We start from the raw sequence: 19,008 nt of genomic DNA on the forward strand, positions 1-19,008 counted from the left end.
CTTACAATCGTGAGTTTGCTCGCCTGGGGTCCTTAATGCGGAGCACAGTGAGACTACAAGGGTTGGACTTGATGGTCTTAGAGGTCGTTTCCAACCCGGCTGATTCTATGATTCTGCTGCCTTTAATAAATAACTCTGACCTCCAAATGGTTTTAGGTGTTTTAGGGTTTAATGATGCAGAGCATTCTGGAGCAAGTAAGTGTTATCTGTTTCCAGCAGAACGGTGGGCCGCTCTCAGACGTCACACGACACTGATCGATGAGAGGTATGGCCCTCGACAGGCCCAGCCGTGCCGTGTGCTGGCTGTGGGCACAGCCGTAGCCATTCCCATTTCCCATTCCCTTTCCCATTGCCCCCTCCCGCAGCGCCGGGCTGAGCAGACGCCTCAGGCCGGGGGCGGGGCCTCTGTGCCGGCGGGCGGGGCCGTGCGCGCGCGGCGCGGATCACGTGGTGGTGGCCCCGCCCCTGCCTGGTCCGCCATGTTCCCTCCTCGCCCAGCGCCCGGCGGTGGCGCAGCCCGGGAGCGGGATCGGGGCCAGGAGCGACGGCAGGAGCAGGCACAGCCCCTTCCCGCGGGCAGGGATCGGCTTCCCCAGCGCGCCCGGGAGCGGCGGCAGTCCCCTTCCCGCGGTCTGGAGCCCAGTGAGGTTGCGTTCTTTTCCTTCCTTTCGCCGCCGCGGTCCCCGCTCGCTCCCCCGGCGCTGTCCGTGCTCCCGGGCGCTCCCCGTGGCTCCCTGGCGCGCCTGGGGAGCGGGAGGGCAGCCCCGGCCGGGGCCGCAGTGGGAGAGGGCCCCGGGCGCTCCCCGGGGCCGGTGCGGGTGGCGGGGAACGTGGTGTGATCCGGGATCCCGTGACTCCAGGACAGTCGGTGGCTCCTCTGGGACGCGGCTCCTGGCAGGCGGTTCCCAGCCTACTCTGGCCCGGCAGCGCTACCTCAGCACTGATAAGGATCTCTGATCAGTCAGGGTGAAGCTCGGTTTCGTACCTGTGTCCTTAACACGTTTCAGATCGGAAAAAGAAGAAATATTAGAGTTTTCTTGATCACTTTTTTTCATTGCTGTGTGCTTGGAATTGGCTTCCCACGGGGGTGGTGGGGTCAGCGACCCTGGAGGTGTTTAAGGAAGGACTGCTTGAGATGGTGGTATTCGGTCATAGGCTGGATGATCTTGGAGGTGTTTTCCAATCTAATCGATTCTGTGATTCTGTGCTGAAGAGGGACAGAACTGCTCGGGGCGCCCTTGGGTTTCAGTTCTTTTTTTTTGAACCAGAGGCTCGATCCAGCCCCTCTGTGGGGCCCGTGGAGTTTCCAGTGGTGGCAGGTGGCTGTGCAGGCTCAGGTGTGGGGATGACTGGGGAGGGTAGGAATAGGAATAGGGATAGGGCATGATGGGCGAATCGCTTCCGTCTGGGTGGTTAGTGGGCAGTGCAAATGATTCCGTGTCGCATCTAACTTGTGCAAAACAATTGAGTGGATAACAGAAAAGTGCAAAAAAACTAGTTCTAAGAACCTCTGAGTGGCCTTTATAGCAAGGTTACATATAACGAGCTATGTAGAGAGCATTTAATTTTTATTAACTTGGGTGGGATAGGCAAATAGGGGATTTCTTGGCTAAATTTTGGTCAGGAATTAAAGCACTTGTCTGCAGTTAGCTGTTATGCAGCCTCCTGTCCTACATGTTGTTTTCCTTCTTGTCCACAATAATTTACAGCTATACTAAATAAGCATGTGGGTTTTATTTGTCTTTTAAACTGTTGTGCAACACTGAAGTTGCCAGTGCTTGCTTTTTTTAGAGCAAGGGTTGTTTTGCATGGCTGGGGTTTTTTGGTGTAGGGGTTTTTTTTTCTCTTTATGATTATTTTTTTTTCTATTTTTCCATGACTTTATAGTAGATTATCAGGTAATAAGCTGTAATGGCAGACTGGAGAGAGAGCTCTTTCTCAGACATAACCAAAATACTTTTATTTCCAGAGAAACCTAACCAAAGGATCATACAGCTGTATCTGTGGTTCATACCAACATCAAATTTATAATGAACTCTTCTTTTCCTCTGTCTTTTTTCAGGTTGTATGGAACTCTGTTTGCTGTATTAATTTTAGTAAAGCCTTTTCTGTAAAGTTAAAAAGTGACAGTGTGTAGTAAAAAACCCCAAAACTCTAGCAGTCCTTGTTTTGCTTTTCAGTAGTCAAACCAACCTTCCATTTCCATAAGTTAAAAATATGTGCAGAGGGTCAAATAAGATATTTAGATTTCAAGCTTTGTTTTATTTTGTGTCAATTTTGTAATAAATCATGAGAAACAGATTTTTCAGCTCCTTAGGATTGGAATTTTACATAAACATTTCACAATGAATAAAACCTTCCCAGCAAAAAGGTTTGTAAGAAGTCCTTAGGGTTGGTTTTTTGTTTTTTGTTTGTTTGTGTTTTTTTTTTAAATAATGTTCATTCTCCTTGGTGTTTTGTTTTTGTTTTCATTCTCTACAGAGCAGACAGTATGTTGGCCTGGTACAGTGTTACCCACTTAATGCCTTGGGGATGGGCTTTAGTCACATAGTTATACTGGGAAGAATATGAATGTACGATGTAGCCTTACCAATAGAGGCTTCTATTACTAAGATTCCTTGAAGGAAAAGGGATACTAATGCAAGAGAATAAGATGAGCACATACGAGCAGAAATAATTGTTGGATAAGTTATTGAAAGAGTGGAAGAAGTAACAGAGAAGTAGGTTGCAAGGAGAATGTCAAATAGCTGATGCATTATTAGAAATGTTGGACCAAGAGCAGCAGCACTGAAGGGTGTTTTGAAATTGGCTGCAAGTAATAGAATATTTAAGTTGGAAGATGCTTAACTGTGATCTGCTGAGAAATGTCAGCTCTGATTAAATCCCAATAAATAATAGTTTGCTCATTCTGCTTCAACCTGGGGAATGACATAGGAAGTGAAGCCAGGTCTCTGCAAGATTAAACTGGCAGAGGTGTAAGTGTGTTTCTCCTGACAAGTTTTGCTGATTGACTTTGTGGCTAGATAGAAGTTAAAATAAAAGAAGTGATTCTGGCAGTAGGTACTGGGATGATTTCATGATCCAAAGGTTATGGGGACTGGAGGATTCCTCCCCTTGGCTGCTGCTTCATTCATAGTCCTGAGTCATGCCAGGCAACTGTTTGAACTAGAGTCCTGAACTACATAGGAGTTAAAAACAAGCTTATAAAGAAACTGCTAAATACAACTTTTTCAGTATCCAAATGAGTGGCAACAGCTGTATATCAGTTCAGTTTGGGTTGGGTTCATATTAGAAATTACGAATAAATTCTGGTGATATTCTGGTGTTAGATAAAGCATGTCTAGGCTGCTTAAAATAGAGGCAATTTTCAGATAATCTGCCAGCAAATTCTTAAACATCTATCTGAAAGAAAACACGGACTATCTTCATAGGAAGGAAGACTTGCAAAGAGATTAGGACTTTGGTAGGTGGAGCTGAATGATTGAAGGGCTTCCAGGCTGCCGGAGAACTAGGCAGCTGACAGGTGGCTGTCAGTAAAGGGTTGTTCCTGATCCACAGCTGTTACATCAGTGCCCTGTGGAGGGGAGGGTCAATTTGGAGGCTGAATAATGTTTGTGCTTGTAACACATTCAAAAATACAAAACATGTAGCATCTTGACATCTGGATGTTTTCCTTTGAATTGAGAAAAAATTCTTTCAAGGTCAAACAGACTTGTGGCCTCTTATGCATTAAAAAAACATTTTCGTGCCACGTAATTGGCCAGGGTGTAAACCACTGCCTCCTAAATACAAGAACAAGGATTGGCTAAGGGGAGAAAAGTGAGAAAATTTGCTTCTGTCCTTTCTTTTCAGATTTTTGGAAACTTGCAGATTATAAACAATAAGTTTAGAGATGTAAAAACTCCACAAATAGTAAGTGTTGAAAACTACATAGTTTTGGATTCTGCCCCTTGTGCCGCAACTCTGATAGTTCTTGGGACTTCTTTTCAGATATTTTACAGAGCAGCAATTAATGACTAATGAGGTAGTGAATTTACATTTCTATTGAAAGCTGAGTGTTTTTGTCAGTCAAAATACTCGAAGTGTTGGTGTGTCTTTTTAAACTATTAATATCTGATGCCAGTGGTTAACAAAATAAGGTGGCTTAGCAAATAAAACTGTGAATAAGCTTCAAAGCTGAAAGGGATCTACTGTATATGTGTAAATTTGAGGATAGGAAGTTATGAAATAGGGTCAGTGTTTTCTGACATAACTTATGTGGAACTGCTAATTCTGCTTGTTGGTAACTTCAGCGGTTTTTTTCTTAAATCAAAGATGTCCCCTTTTTTCAATAAGTCTTGGCTGAAAGTGTATTAGGTTGTAATTAAACATGATTAATTGGAACAAACTTGAGTCTGTCTTACCTTATCCTTCTCCAAGTCAAATAGGTGTTCTCTAACAGCTCCAGTGAAAGGACAGCGTACCGCATCTCTTCAAGAAAACCTTTGGGTTTAGTCTTGCTTTTGTACAGCAGATGGTTGGTTCATCAGTGATCACTGAATGAAAATGCTGATTGAAATAAATTTCGTTGCCTGTTTCCAAGGCAGAAAGTAGATACAAGTGGAAAAACAATAGTCTGGAAATTAGAAGTGTCCTTTACATCTATTTCCTCAAGAATGCTGAGGGAAGTCAGTGGTGGTATTTCAACAGATCCAGTTTTTGGTGTCTTATTGAAATAAGGGGGAGTGGAGGTGAGATATCAGTTCCTATATGTGTTTTTCTGTTTGACTGGATTTTTTCATGGTGCGCTGTGGTGGCAGCTATCAGTGTGGTGAAAGTGAAATTATAAATAGGTCCAATTGACTTGGTTTGCTTAATAGTTTATGTGGGGTTGTTGCTTGCTGACATCATAGATACAATGCAGTTACTGTGTTGGCAAACACTTTTTCCATAGAGAAAACTTAAATTCATCATTTGTCTTCAGCCTTCAGTACTCTGGTGTGAGCAGATCCTCCTTAATCTATGAAATTATTTTTGTAGTTAAAAAAGACAAGTCTGTAGACTAAGAAATAAGACAGTCTAGATGGATAGACTGGACAAGACAGTGGTGTTTCACTAAGCTTTGAGGGACTGAGGATCAAAGATTTTGTAATGCAAACTGATTTTTCTGAGGTTGCTTAGCATGTTGTCTTTAGTCTCGACAGCAAATATTTGGACTGATAGTGGAAATGTTTGACTTGCAATTCATTTCACTGTTTAAAAGGGACATCCTGAAAGGCACAATTAATTTACTTTTTGTATTATGGCATATGATCATGTTAGAAATTATATTTAGTAGAAAATGGTCCATGTTTTTAACAGGAATATTGAAGTCAGTGATTTAAGTGCTTGAGTCCTTCTAAGTTGGTGGAAGCAATTAAGAAATCATTATCAAAATGAACCTGAGTGGGGATGCTTTTTATTTATTTGCTCTGACTTTCTTTGAATATTGAAATGATAGAGGAACATGAGGGAAAATTCTTGTTACAGACTCCTGTGTGTAGTAGGTTGAGACTACTTTTACTTTAAACTAATTGTGAAGCTCAGTAAGAAATAACTGGAACAAATAGTTACCTGTAATTCTGTCTTGCAGTTTCTGATGCACAATCAGGTGCACATTAGGAATTAAGCTTTTGTTTTGTTTTCAGATGCTGAATGATGATTTAAGCTGAACAATTAAGGTAATAAATCTTCAGAAACATGGTATCAGATGTTGACCATCCCTTCCAAAAATACTTTCAAAAAGCACATTATACAGATAAGTTCAAAGTATATAATAGGATAAATAACATTAATTCTCCAAGTGTCTTAAGTATTTTATAGTTTTCTTTTTTGAACTAAAAAAAAATTACAAAAATCGAGCTCTTAAAAAAATCTTAACTTATCTAAAGATGTGTAAGCAGAAAAAAAATGCAGCAGTCTACTGTGCTGGAAACTACTACTCTGGTTCAGCAGATACTCTAAATCACATAATCACTGAGGCTGCAGATGAGTCCCTTATATAGTAATAAAACTATAATTGTATAAAGACTTTGCTGCTTCCAAACAAAAATACTTCTTAATACTTTTAACATGCTTCTTTCCTGCTTCAGGTCCAGCTTGTAAGCATTTATTTAAATGACTGAATATATATTACATTATTTTGTATTAAAAACTTGACAAAAACTTAAAAGCTAGCCTAGCATGACAGTTTCTGCTGTGGAAACTGAATGTTTTGAAAAGCAAGGTGTCCTGCAATATCTGGTTGAGATAGTTTCAGTTAGTCCTGGGAAGATTGTTTCTGTAGCCTTTGTGTGAAAGGACCAGTTTGGTTCCAGTTGAAAAGACACTTTTAATAGTTTGTGGTTGGTGTGTAATTGTCTGCCCAGTAAAACTAATTTGATGGTCATCAGTCTCTTACACCTCACTGTAATGGCCCACATAGTTGAAATTGTGCAAAATAACTTTTGCAGGTTCTGGATGCATGAAAGTACTAGATACTGTTAACATTTTCCTTACCTGTATTTCGTTTAAAATGTGGCTTCATGGACAATTCTGTGATAATAACTGCCATTGTTTAAAATGCAGAAGCTAAAGAAACAAGTGCTTAGTACCAGTCAGAACTACTTAAGCCAGTTATTTATTCACATTGTGTCTTCTAGGGAACTTCTGATTTCTGTAGGACAGAAAAAATAAATTGTAACTTGTTCCCTACACTGGAGTGGAAGAACAGGAGAACATTCAGTACCCTCTGTTCTCATGAAAACATTATTTATTAAGAAGCAGCTCCTATCTAATGGTGTAGCTTAGATAACTCATTCGTTAACCAACAGTAGAAATGAGGGAGATAAATGAATACACTGGACCATTTTCAAGAGTTAAGCATGAATCTGTAATTCATATGCAGGTAGTCCAGTGACCCTGCTAAGGCTTTTCACAGACATTAAAATGTATGTGTTCATACCCTGAGCCATAGCAGTTATCCCCTAGCTCTTTGAAGGGTAAATGAACAATCTACTTGTTGCTCCTATGCAGTTTTAACATTGTTGTGACACAAATCTGTACAAAATTAAGGATTTATAAATATTGTTATTAATTACACAGTATGAATTAATTAAATTACTTGCTCTGAACAGATCTTTCGTGGAAGCAGCCAGGTCCTTATATTTTGAAATTTCTTTGTGTTGAGGCTTCAAAGTATTCCTTCTGTCTTACTGTAGGTTGTGTCTAGCAAATAAACACTCAAAGATGGAAAGTCACTGATAAAAAAATTCCTGAAATTTCTCACTCCCGATGTAGGCCTTGATTGTAAGGCGGCATAGAGTCATATGACTCTCATGCCAGCTTGTGTCAGGTATTAATTCTAGAGTCATACTCTGTGGGTGATGTATATGCCAGTAACACTAATTACAACTAGCAAGACCGCATTCCTTCCTTCAAAGGAAAGAGACAGACTAGGCAACTTATGACCCATTTCCATTTTAAATAGATGCTATTTTCAGAGAAGCCTGTTTGGGCTGAATACTTTGAGCTCTTTTACTATCAGGCAAGTTTAGAAACAGCAGTTCTCTTCATACAGAAACTTAAGTTTGGGCTTGTTAAAATGAAACTTTACCCCCAAGCAATTAAAACACCTCTTTAAAGTATTAGATAAACACTGCAGCAGTGATGGCAAAGGTTGGGCTGGTACAAAGTACTGATGAGCAAACTACCTTAATGCTAGAGGTTTTGTGGTTTTTTATTTTTTTTTTAAGTCTGACAGTTAAAAAGCCTTCATTGGTTGCCATCTCTATGCTGGCAGCCAGATTATTCCCTAGCACTTCCAGACTTTTTGACAGTTTTACTATGGGAAGTTGACACCTACTAACTGAACTGTCAGTGTAGGCTTGGCCTCAGTATCTGGCATCTTGAGTACCATTGAAGTAGCAACAGTGAATTTGCTTTTGTATGACTTGTAATAGTATTCCTTTCATCAATGCTGTTGTGCAAGGAGTAAACTATAAAATATTGAATGTTTGTCTACTGATATCTAGTCATGTGACTTTTAAAATAAAATTACAGCATTTGCATTTGTTCTATAGATAATTGTGTTCCCAGTGAGTTGGTTTAGAATAACTTTGCTAATGAAGTACAACACTGAAGTTATTAGTTCAAGGCATGTGCTCTATAGTTTTCTCACTCCACTTTTTTTTCGTGGATCTTTTTCAGTGAACATAAATGAATCACTGCATTTGTTGAATGTGATGTGATACTCCTTCTGCACAAAGGGGGGTGATTTGAAGAGTTTGGGGCTTTTAAATGTTTTAAGTGACAGACCAGTAATTCTTGCAGTGTACTGCTTAGACTGCCATGCAGACTGCAGTCTGTGGAAGAGACACCTCTTATACATGGTATTTTTGAGAGGATTTTCTTATTGGAGTATCTAGACTTTACCTGTTTAGTGTATCCTTTTGCTTTAGTACATGAAACTTGATGTTGGTGGACTTTTACATATTCTAGGTATTTCTGTGTGCAAAATTTGCTGCTTACAACTTTCCTTTTTAATGATTTTCTTAATCTTTACAGGTCTAGGGAATCAGGAGGATCTTTTCCTGTAACAATGGCAGCAAAATCATCGCTCCTCAAAGTAATACTGCTGGGAGATGGTGGAGTTGGGAAGAGTTCGCTGATGAACAGATATGTCACCAACAAGTTTGATGCACAGCTGTTTCATACAATAGGTGTGGAATTCTTAAATAAAGAGTTGGAAGTTGATGGACATTTTGTTACAATGCAGATATGGGACACAGCAGGTCAGGAACGATTTAGGAGCTTGCGGACTCCTTTCTATAGAGGTTCTGACTGTTGCCTGCTAACCTTCAGTGTGGATGATTCTCAAAGCTTCCAAAACTTAAGCAACTGGAAGAAAGAATTCATTTACTATGCAGATGTCAAGGAGCCTGAAAGTTTCCCTTTTGTGATACTGGGTAACAAAGTTGATATTGATGAAAGGCAAGTGTCTACAGAAGAAGCCCAAGACTGGTGCAGGAATAATGGCAACCATCCCTATTTTGAAACCAGTGCAAAAGATGCCACTAATGTTGCAGCAGCCTTTGAAGAAGCTGTTAGAAGAGTTCTAGCCTCTGAAGATAGATCAGATCACTTTATTCAAACAGATACAGTAAACCTTCATCGGAAACCGAAACCCAGTTCATCTTGTTGTTGACTTAAATTTCTTTTTGCCAAATTACTGTTGACTAGCTTGCTCTATAAATGAATGGGGAAGGTGTAGTAGATAAAATAACAAATGGGTTTCACTCTAATATTAAAATTGTAATATTCTGTTGCTTTCATGGGGGAGAAAAAAAAAATCTCCCTTCATGAGTGACCCGTTACTGAATTAGTGACACTTTCTGTTTAGGAAGATGTCAAGTAAAAACATAAGAATGTAATTTGCCAACTTTATTCAAATGATAAATACTTTGAATATAATTAAAACTTGAAAGTTCTGGAAGCACTACTTTGGAGAAACTGTTCTGGAATTCAGGCACAAAGATACTTTTATATGTGTATATTTTTATGAAATCAGCATTCCACTTTTGTTTCATTAGGCATCAGTTTCTTAACAATGCTAGATATTAAACTTCAGTCTCACTACATTCCTTTTGCTGTGAGTGGTACTTCATCTCTAAATATTACAAGTTAACATAAATTACCTCCAGGTCTTCTAATTACCTAATGTAGCTGTAATTTGTGTAGGTTTTTAAGTAGGAAATAAATTTCCTACATATTTAATGTCCGTTTTCTTTTCATTTACTCTTCTAATGCTGCACTAATTTTTCCAGCAGTTTAATTCAAAATACTGATGATTTTTAAAGCTAATGTGTCTTTGCCTTAAGTCCATTCTAGCATGTTTCTGATCAATAAGGTGAAAAATCTGAGTAACTTAAGTATAACCAACCATTTTTTGAAAAAGAAATGCTTTATTCAGTCAGCTTTAACAGCACTTGAAAGGATCCACATTATGACATTTTTTAGGAAAATTTTTAGTGTACAGCCTTAAAGTTCCAAACCTCTTGTTCCTGTTAACCTGAGCTATGAATGTGTTGACCAGTAATAACCTGCACTGTGAAACTAAGGATTGGCAATATGTAGAGAACTCAGGAAGCTCTTGACTTACAGTAGATTTTGACAGCTTTCAGCCGAATACAAGTATATAACTATGGACAGTGTTTGAGCTGAATTTGACCCTTATTTAAATGGATGTTTTAGGATATGGACTTGTACATTTAAGATAATATCTTTTATATTACTGAACTCATTTCATAATGATGAACAGGAGCAAATTCTGTATTTAATGGAGTCTTTTTTGCAGTCATGTAGACAAAACCACAGAATGTGTATTTGAGGCTTTCAGTTGCAGTTTGTGGTAGAATACTTCTATGAGAAATTGTTCAGAATTGGCCCTCAGAGTAACCATTGTCCTTGCAGTAGCAAAACTGATAGTGCACTATTGCTTCTATCTGTAATCTGACTGCTAACAGGCACACATATACACATCTTGTGGACTGAAAAAGGAAGTCTGAGGCCTGTAGGACAGGCCATGTTATTCATTAAACAATGCTTTCTGTACAGGAACTTTTTTGTTCCAATAGAAAAGCCTTTATTGAGAATACAATACCAGCAAGCATTTTCTCTTGAAGTATCTGATCAGTCTGTACCAGGTGTACTTATTTGGAAGTAAAGCTTGCAAAAACAAACCCTCTTTGTCGCTCTTAGTACACTTTTCTGAATGCACTGTATTCTTCCTTGAACCTGTCTCTAGGGCAACTTTACTCTGTAGATCTGCTACTCCTGCTTAAAAGTGACATCTTTTTACCTTTTGTGCATTTCTAAGGCTGATTCATTCTTGCAGACCTGCATATGCAGCAACAGAACTGTGTTTTAAGCTTCAGTCACTGAGCAGCTAAATATAAATTGAACTGCTACTTCTGTTATGTTTAATTTCTAGTCAACGAATCAAGAGATCTGTGAAGAAAATCGTAGCTAAATGGTTCCTAATCTGTGGATGAGAGAGCAAAAAGCTTTAGAAATGAAGGTTGTTTGCATTAATGGCTACTAAGCTAGTGACATGAAATTGTTGTAAAACTACTACCTTACTACTTAAAGCTTCCTTTAACATTCATTTTAGCAGAGATTAAGGTTGAAACAAAACAGGAGCTGAAGATACTGTGACTAGAGTATATGACTATAGATATCCTTAATTTTTTCCTTTTAGCAAAAGAACCATTGTGGTCTTTCTTGTGCCAAGGCATCCATCTGTGTCTTCCCATCTGTCCCCTTTCCATGTAACATCATGGTTACCAAGCCTCCATCTGAGAATTAGGTTTAATAAAGTTAAATAAAACATAATCCCATAGAAGTGTATTACTCATGCCCTGGGAGCTGTTGTACCACAACAGTACACTAATCACAAAAGTGGCTGTAGTAAATAAGACAGTATAGGGATTATGTTGAGGTCAGGAATTGGTCTCACAGGGAGACTACTGAGTACTTACAGAAGCAAAAGTCTTCTAACAAGCAGTTATAGGTACAAAAAAAAATATAATGCTTAATAACAACCATTCATTTCTGTACTTTGTAAAAGCTTAGTATCATTCCACTTGGATGTAAGGTATGCATTTGTGACTTGTGTTTCAATTCATTGTTTTGTTTCAAGTGCTGATGTACTTCAAATATTATGGGGTCCTGTTAGCAGTTATTTAGAGTTCTGTAGAGTGACAGAACATACTGTATAACATGTATGTAGAGTTCCAGATGTCCTTGAAAATGAGGAGCAAAAAATAGTGTTGTGGCAGATTGGTGGGACTGCTGAAAGCTATGCTTGTTAGAACAGAGAGCAGAATGGGAAGGGGCAGAAGAAACTAGCCGGGGCAACTGACAGCTCATGTCACAGCAAACTGTATCAATGCTTAGCATAAGACTGCTGCCAGAACCAGGCTGCTTCTTCCAACAGCCTCTCTTACCTCAAATGGATCTTCCTTTAATTCATATGACAGGTTACCTAAACAGAAATAGAACCTTGTAGAAAGCATAAACAGGTGTTCCTCCATGCACAGAGAACTTAGAGCTACCTGGCCAAGGCCCTGGAAAGTTGTCACAAGACAGTGCTCCTCAACCACAAACTCTATAATGATAAATGAAGTGTTAGGACATAATTCTCCCATTCCTGTGGTCAGTAACAGTCTTTTTTCATAAAGCCTAGATGGACATGAGACTGCATTTCCCATCTACAATTTCTATATTCAGAAGAAAGAGGGAAAGATGTATTGGGGGCATAAGAACAGGCACCATTTGGCTAACTGCCTCCAGAGATCAGGCAAGAAAAAAAATGCTTTCATTTTACTTAATGTCCTACTACAGCAATGAATAAAGTTATTAAAAAATGCACAGTTTCTGTAAGTGATGGGAACTGTTGGCACTATTCCTCCATCCTTGCCAAGCCTTTTTTTACTGCTATGTATGTGATTATTTAACTTAAGTATTTCTTCAGTGAATCTTAATTGTTAGTATTTTTACAACCAGCTGGAAGAACCTACTGGGGAGGACGCAGAAAACAACAGCTGCTCCTTATTATTATGAGCAAGAATGCTTTACCTCAAGTGTGCTGCTGTTCCTTTCATGTATATAGAAAAAAAATAAAAATAAGTTGACTTATATAAAATTACATGATATTACCAAAATGCAGTTTGCATGAAATAACATTGCAAAGACAAGCATTCCCATCTTCACTTGCCACCCCACCAGGTAATGTTACCGTGGTTACCTAGTTTTCTTCTAAATCACTTCAAGTATACTCAACACGCATACATACTGCATCATTCCATGTTTTATTTAAGGTAAATACTGGAATCTTTATATCATGTTCTTTTTTCCTCATGGTATATTTTACAGTGCCAGTGTAGCAGTAAGTGTAGAAATAATAACATTTATAGCACATATATGTAGTCCCTTTAATTATACAGACTATGCAAAATGTACTTCTTAAAACACCATGCCACTTCCTTTGGAAATTACTTTTCAGACATTTAAAAAAAAGTACAAGAAGATAGCTTATACAGACTTGCTGCAAAAAGGAACAGAATACTTAAAGGATTGTAAACCTGAGCAAAATATTAGGTACATATATGCCATATTAAAAATTACTGTTTTGGAATGATGGTAAGTTTTGCAAAAGGGTTTCTAACACGTTTTACAATGGAATAGGAGCCAGACAGGCCAAATAATGCGTTTCTGAAACTTCAACAAATGGTGTTTCATGGTTCAAAGATCCTACTCTAAATATATTTGCAAAAAGAAAGTTGTCAGTCCTTGAAAAATAATGGAAAGGAGTGCGTTTAAACAGGTAAATTTAGTTTGAGGGGGTTTTGTGCGTGAATTAGAATTAATGTCGGTAGGCATGGCTGTTCTGGTCTACTTCATTCACTTCATTGATGCAATACTGCAGCTAAACATGTATTGCACTAAACATATGGTAAATTGGAAATTATAAGCTTTTAAACTTTAAGTTTTTTTCTCAGAGCTTCTTGAAATACTGGAGACAGCTTTTCTGTCTATCCTGTTTTGTTTTTATTGAGCATTTATATACACACAATTACACATTAATAAATAGAAACCTGATTTACTATCACAAAGTGTAAAGTTAGTCTGGTTAGTCTGCAGAGTAAGTTTTCTAGCGAAGGAATGCAAGTAGCAAAGTTTATAACAAAATTAACCACACTGTTTTTCAGTCAAGAATTCTCATTTACTCATATTAATTCAGATAGGTGGAGACATCTTTTGCATTTAGATCTGATTTCCTCCTACCCTGTGTAAGAGGCTTACACTTCGCATATGCATTGACACCCACATGTCTTAGTTTGTACCTGTGCAGCCTCTGACATTTTAAAACTTCTTCATACCACATAAAAGGAAACTTCTTAAGATACGTATTTTAACCAGAGAAGTTTGGCTGCTCTTATCTGTACCGTCAAAAAGAAAAAGTTCCTTCAGCACCCAATTTGTCAGTCTTCAGAAGATGAATCTCAAACATGCAGGGAACTAACCAGAAGAATAACAGTTCAAACAGTCAGGAAAATATGGAAAAACACTCACTCAGCGAATTTATTTATTCAGCTTAAAAGGTGTTTCTTCCCAAGGAACTGGACTTTCCTTTCAAAGGCAGTAGATCGAATAGGAGAATTGAGTTCATAAAATGGATTCATTGCAAACTGGGGAAAGAAGAAAAACTTATCAATAAGCACAAATCCAGCCCTGGAAAATGTCACTTAGGTGAAATCTACTACTAGCTTTTGGCCTATTTAGTGCCACAAAGAGCACAGAACTTCTAAACAGTCCTTTCTTTCCAGGCCCTTGCATTCTTCCCATATATGTGCAGAGCCATCCCCTAGAACCAGTTCCTCAGAACAAATGCATCACAACACCAGTTGAAATTTCTCTTTTGGAAATGAGCATCATTTGAGTGCCTAGGGGAGGCTGAGATTGTGATGCTTCCCATGACACTTTGCCATTACCCCATCTAGTGGAAATACCACTGGGATGTGAGAACAGGGCTACATGTTCTGAGAGCAAAGCACTGCTGCCAGGCTTTGTAGAACAGTCCTTTCCTTTTTTATCACCATTAATGACACAATACTGCCCCAAAATGCCTCAAAAGAAGTTGCCTCCCAACTTCTCTGTTGCCCAGAGCAGCTGTGGATGCCCCATCCCTGGAACCGTTCAAGGTCAGGTTGTGTGGGGCTTTGAGCAACCTGGTCTTGTGGAAGGTGTCCCTGCCATGGCAGGGGGTTGGAACGAGATGATTTTTAAGGTCCCTTCCAACCCATTCTATTCTGTGAAAAAACCACTGGACTAAAATGAAGAGTAAAGTCTAAAAGAGCACAGTTTATAACAATTTAGAAAAATCTACTCTGTTTAATGCAAAACAAAGCCTTTGTGTCACACGTTACCAACTCTGGTTGATGTGGACGGGTTCTTCTCCACTTACACTGGCCCCCATGAGAAAACGTGCTAAAACACGTGTGCCTGACCACATACAGCAGAACACACTTAAAAGTACTGCAGCAAGACCATAAGAAGTGGGTTCTTACCTTTATATACAGCTCATATACATCATTAAAGAAGTTCTTAATTCCATCTTCTAGCCTTACATCATGAAGCATTATAAATCTCATATGTACAGCAATTAAGGAAAATAGAACTTTCAAGAAGAAAAGAGATATGTAACATATCCTGAGATAAGCATTTACACCTAATTCTGCATATATGTTTAGCTGTACATGAAATAGCAGTGACTCATAGGAGGAAGCATTTAAAGAAGTATATATTTCTGAATGTGGATGACACTCTCTGAACCTTTGCCATATACCCCTAAGGTTAAAATTACATTCAATGTTATTTGCTATGTATAACAAATGTTTCTCCACAAACGCTGCCAGGACTACCTGGCAGATTAAGCCTTGACACTGCATTTTCACAACTGGTGTGATTGACACCAAGCATGTTCATCCCCACCTCTCCTCTCTAGCACAATCAAAGGGGTTGGAACAGAGAATCATATAAGCTTGCTTAGACCCTCTCATACTTCTCTCCTCTAGTCCATGTGAGCTCCATATTTCATTAGGCTATTTCAGCTCCTCCAGAAGTAAAAATCCACCTTTCCAACTGTTCCCAGTTTGAAACAGCTGCTGTGCCTCCCAACACAGTTCTTCCTGAAGCTGGTGACTCTAACAACAACAGTGAATAGCCAGAGAAACTGCTCCAAACTCATTTTATGTCTTTCTTGTGAAAGGCTTTTCCTATAGAAATATAAGGAAAGAGAATAGGAAAGGATATGTCCAGCTGTGACAAAAGCAGAAACAAACCATTCATTAAACTTGTCCACAGTCTTCAGATACATGTTGTTAGAAAGCCACATATTCTCATCCACTAGGTCAAGAGCAGCATGGGCAATGAACTGGTTGAGATGACGATGATCATCCTAATGTATTCCCAGAAGACAGAGGATTAGTAATTCAGTGAAAGGAGTGAAATATAAACAATAATTTGCTCAAGTTGCTAAACAACCAGTGCTCAAGTTACATAGTTACATATACCCTACTTTTCTGCCACATGTGCCATCCCGTAATTAAATTAAACGAGTATATATTGTCATGATTCAAGGAAGAAAAAAGGTCATCATAATATCACAAAAACACTGGTCATCACAAAACCAGTCTTGAGAGCAGCAGAACCAATAAAGCCTATATTTATCGCTCAGGAATGAATTCAAGCATGAATTCTTTTGTTTACCAATGGGTAAACTTCCACTGCTAACTCATTCCACAAGAAAGGCCCTGGTATGTATTTTTCTCTTCCTTCGAGACACCTATTTTTGCAACATTTACACCAATGCAGCAGTTTCTGTCAAATTTGGCAGAAATTGAACAATAGGTTACAATGTGTAAAATCAGGGGCACAGATGGGGAAAGCAGAGAGGTACAGAGGACAGGTGTCCTGATAACATCACCTAAAGATTTTGTTCTTTTCATGTTATTTACTTAGAAACAGGATTGTTTTACTGTTTTGGAGGTCTTCCTTTTCCTAAAACCTAGTGCAGAAAAACATCCTGCAACTAGTATTAAATATGTGCTTACAAAAGTAAATTGCATCTCTTCCTACAATAAACATCAATGGTCTTCATGAGAGTGATCAGTGTTTGGCCCTATCACTAAAGAGCTGTGTAGGCAAAGACCTACAACACCAGAAGACATCTGCCAAGAAGAGATACAGAACAGAACGATACTGTAAGCTTTTATTAGACTGGAAAAATAAGTAGTCTTGCACTGTTTCTCATAATACAGGGATGCTGTTACTGCCATCGTCACCTCAGTTTTTCCCACAAATCAGGTATGGCTCAGTCCATTAACAGCTTTGCAAGTTCCATTAAGCCATACTGAGGAAGAGACTAGGTAGCAAAGTTAAAGGGGCAAAAGCTTCTGCTGATTCACCGCATACAGTATGCAAACCTCTTGCCTTAGGGGGTGTGCATTGCCACTGAATTCACTGCAGGGGCATGCCTCAGAAACAGGCGTAATAGTTGCAAAACATATCAATGTCTACTCGTTCTCCTTCAATGCACATCAAGTTTAGATTCTTAGGACCAAAATTAGTACTCCAAGCTCAGTCAGACAAGAAGCTTACCTGAGCCAAGTTATTTCCATTAGCAGAATACAGAAAATGAATTTTTCCACAATCTGACACACCCTCCCACTAAGTCTAGTCTGAGTAGCCTTATTTATGATCTATTATGGGACACTAGCTCAAAATACAGATGATGCCATGCAGTTCAAATCAGTGACAGCACACACTTCCACTTTTGGATACACTCACAGATTCACGTACTTTTATTCTGAAGTCTGTTTTTTCTTGCATGTAATATCACTATGCATAGATTTGTTCTTTTCCCACTGGAAACACTACTGATTGAGTAGTCTTACATTTCTGATGTTTTCAAAGTCTTTATTTATCAATACAAGTTTTAAGCTTTTCTTACTTAAAAGCAAGTATGACTAGTGAAGATGATTAAAAAATATTTTATAGCATAAAAAATGAAGGAGCTTTCAGATTTATGTTCCTTACTTTACTTTATTACTGTATAGAAATGCCTTAAAATTAAGTAGTTAATGAACAGCTATTATAAAACCTCTACACACTAAGAGAAATTACCAAAGCATAACTAGGATATATATTCTATAACATATAGCAGCAAATATTTAAGGAAGATGTGTTTTATGAAAAACTAGTATGATCTGACAAAGATTTTTAAGAGACTTGAGAACTCCAGAGTATTACTCCCTATGACAAAGTTTCTGGTAAAAAAAACCCCAAAACCAAACAGAAAACAGTAGATACTACTTCTAATAACATGCTGGTTGTGTTTCTAATACACTGTAAAACTATACAATAACATGCACTGTAATTACATCATAGGAATGTCACAGGGGAAAAAACATACCTTAGACTCTACTTTTCCAGGAGGCAGAAATTCCATTTCAAATATGGGATTATCATGATGACCAACTATCACGAAGTAGAAACTTCCAGACATTCTTCACAATAGTGCTCCTTACCAAAAAAAACCCAGACATGCTGATGAGTCTATATATTAGTCCGCGTAGAAGTGATCCTAAAAATTAGCCAACATGCTTCCTGTTCGTATTTACCAGAGGCTGAAGAAAGATAAACACTTAGGTATGCATATGAAGAGGATGGAGCCAGTAGTGCCAACTACCAGGACATGAGGCAACAGGCAGAAGCTGATGCACAGGAAGTTCCACCTGAACACTAGGAAGAACTTCTTTACTGTGTGGGTGACCGTGCACTGAAAAGATTGCCCAGAGAGGTTGTGGAGTCTTCCTCACTGGAGATATTCAAGAATACTATGGATGCAAACCTGTGCCACATGCTCTGGGATGACCCCGCCTGATCAGGGAGGTTGGACCAATTGATCCACTGTGGTCCCTTCCGACCTTCCCCGTTCTATGATTCTGGGGGGAAAATATCCTTAGAAAGCTAAACATCTCCTGGAAGTGAACCTCTTTACTGGTACCTACAAACGCCCCCTGCACCGCTCACTGATGATTTACCCCCTGACAGCCCCCTCAGCCACCTGGACGCGGCGATCCCACGCAGTAACGCGGGGCACCGCCTCCGAGGAACCTCCTCGCCTGTCTCTCCCCGGACCCCGCTCACAGGCAGCAGGAAGGGGAAGGGCCGCCGTCCTCCCTCGCACACAGCGGCCGTGGGGCAGTCCCGCGGCCCCATCCCCGGGCACTCCGCAGTTACCCAGGAGGGATGAGCCGTCCCGCCGCCCCCCAGGGGAAGGACCGCAGGGTCCCGCCCGGTCCCGCCGCTCACCCCTCGCCGCGATGATCCGTCCCGGCTGCCCGCGGCCGCCCGGAAGCGCCGCGCTCCGCCCGCCCCATCCGGCGC

The 19,008-nt window shown here is 39.5% G+C and overlaps 2 protein-coding genes across 7 annotated transcripts; one reads left to right on the plus strand and one right to left on the minus strand.

Annotated features, from left to right (window-relative positions):
- Nucleotides 1-493: 493 nt before the first annotated feature.
- Nucleotides 494-11,388, plus strand: RAB9A (RAB9A, member RAS oncogene family). Of its 4 annotated transcripts, none has more exons than XM_027688930.1 (2): nucleotides 494-647; nucleotides 8,563-11,388. In XM_027688930.1, exon 2 carries the CDS (start codon nucleotides 8,597-8,599, stop codon nucleotides 9,200-9,202), a length of 606 nt encoding a protein of 201 aa, XP_027544731.1. In that variant the 5' UTR covers nucleotides 494-647; nucleotides 8,563-8,596; the 3' UTR covers nucleotides 9,203-11,388. The 4 variants fall into 4 exon arrangements, with proteins under 4 accessions (XP_027544731.1, XP_027544732.1, XP_027544730.1 ...); XM_027688931.1 differs by having other exon boundaries at nucleotides 494-642; XM_027688929.1 differs by lacking the exon at nucleotides 494-647 and adding an exon at nucleotides 793-894.
- A 1,462-nt stretch (nucleotides 11,389-12,850) lies between these two features.
- TRAPPC2 (trafficking protein particle complex 2) lies at nucleotides 12,851-18,991 on the minus strand. 3 transcript variants are annotated; one of them, XM_027688932.1, is made up of 5 exons: nucleotides 18,934-18,991; nucleotides 18,032-18,141; nucleotides 15,871-16,015; nucleotides 15,126-15,211; nucleotides 12,851-14,246 (listed from the first exon to the last, which is right to left on the minus strand). In XM_027688932.1, the coding sequence occupies exons 2-5, from the start codon at nucleotides 18,122-18,124 to the stop codon at nucleotides 14,148-14,150; spliced, it is 423 nt and encodes a 140-aa protein (XP_027544733.1). In that variant the 5' UTR covers nucleotides 18,125-18,141; nucleotides 18,934-18,991; the 3' UTR covers nucleotides 12,851-14,147. The 3 variants fall into 3 exon arrangements, with proteins under 3 accessions (XP_027544733.1, XP_027544734.1, XP_027544735.1); XM_027688933.1 differs by lacking the exon at nucleotides 18,934-18,991 and adding an exon at nucleotides 18,769-18,788; XM_027688934.1 differs by lacking the exon at nucleotides 18,934-18,991 and adding an exon at nucleotides 18,240-18,361.
- Between the last annotated feature and the right edge of the window lie 17 nt (nucleotides 18,992-19,008).

Source organism: Neopelma chrysocephalum, unplaced genomic scaffold (assembly GCF_003984885.1).
Source record: "Neopelma chrysocephalum unplaced genomic scaffold, ASM398488v2 Primary Assembly neopelma1_76, whole genome shotgun sequence".
Lineage (NCBI taxonomy): Eukaryota > Metazoa > Chordata > Aves > Passeriformes > Pipridae > Neopelma > Neopelma chrysocephalum.

Coding starts and splice junctions, on each gene's coding strand:
- TRAPPC2 (XM_027688932.1), bottom strand. CDS start 18,124: ATGTCTGGAAGTTTCTACTTCGTGATAGTTGGTCATCATGATAATCCC. Junction 16,016..18,031: donor CTGGAAAAGTAGAGTCTAAG/GTATGTTTTTTC, acceptor GGAATACATTAG/GATGATCATCGTCATCTCAA. Junction 15,212..15,870: donor TGCTTTTGTCACAGCTGGAC/ATATCCTTTCCT, acceptor TAATTGCTGTAC/ATATGAGATTTATAATGCTT.
- RAB9A (XM_027688930.1), top strand. CDS start 8,597: ATGGCAGCAAAATCATCGCTCCTCAAAGTAATACTGCTGGGAGATGGT.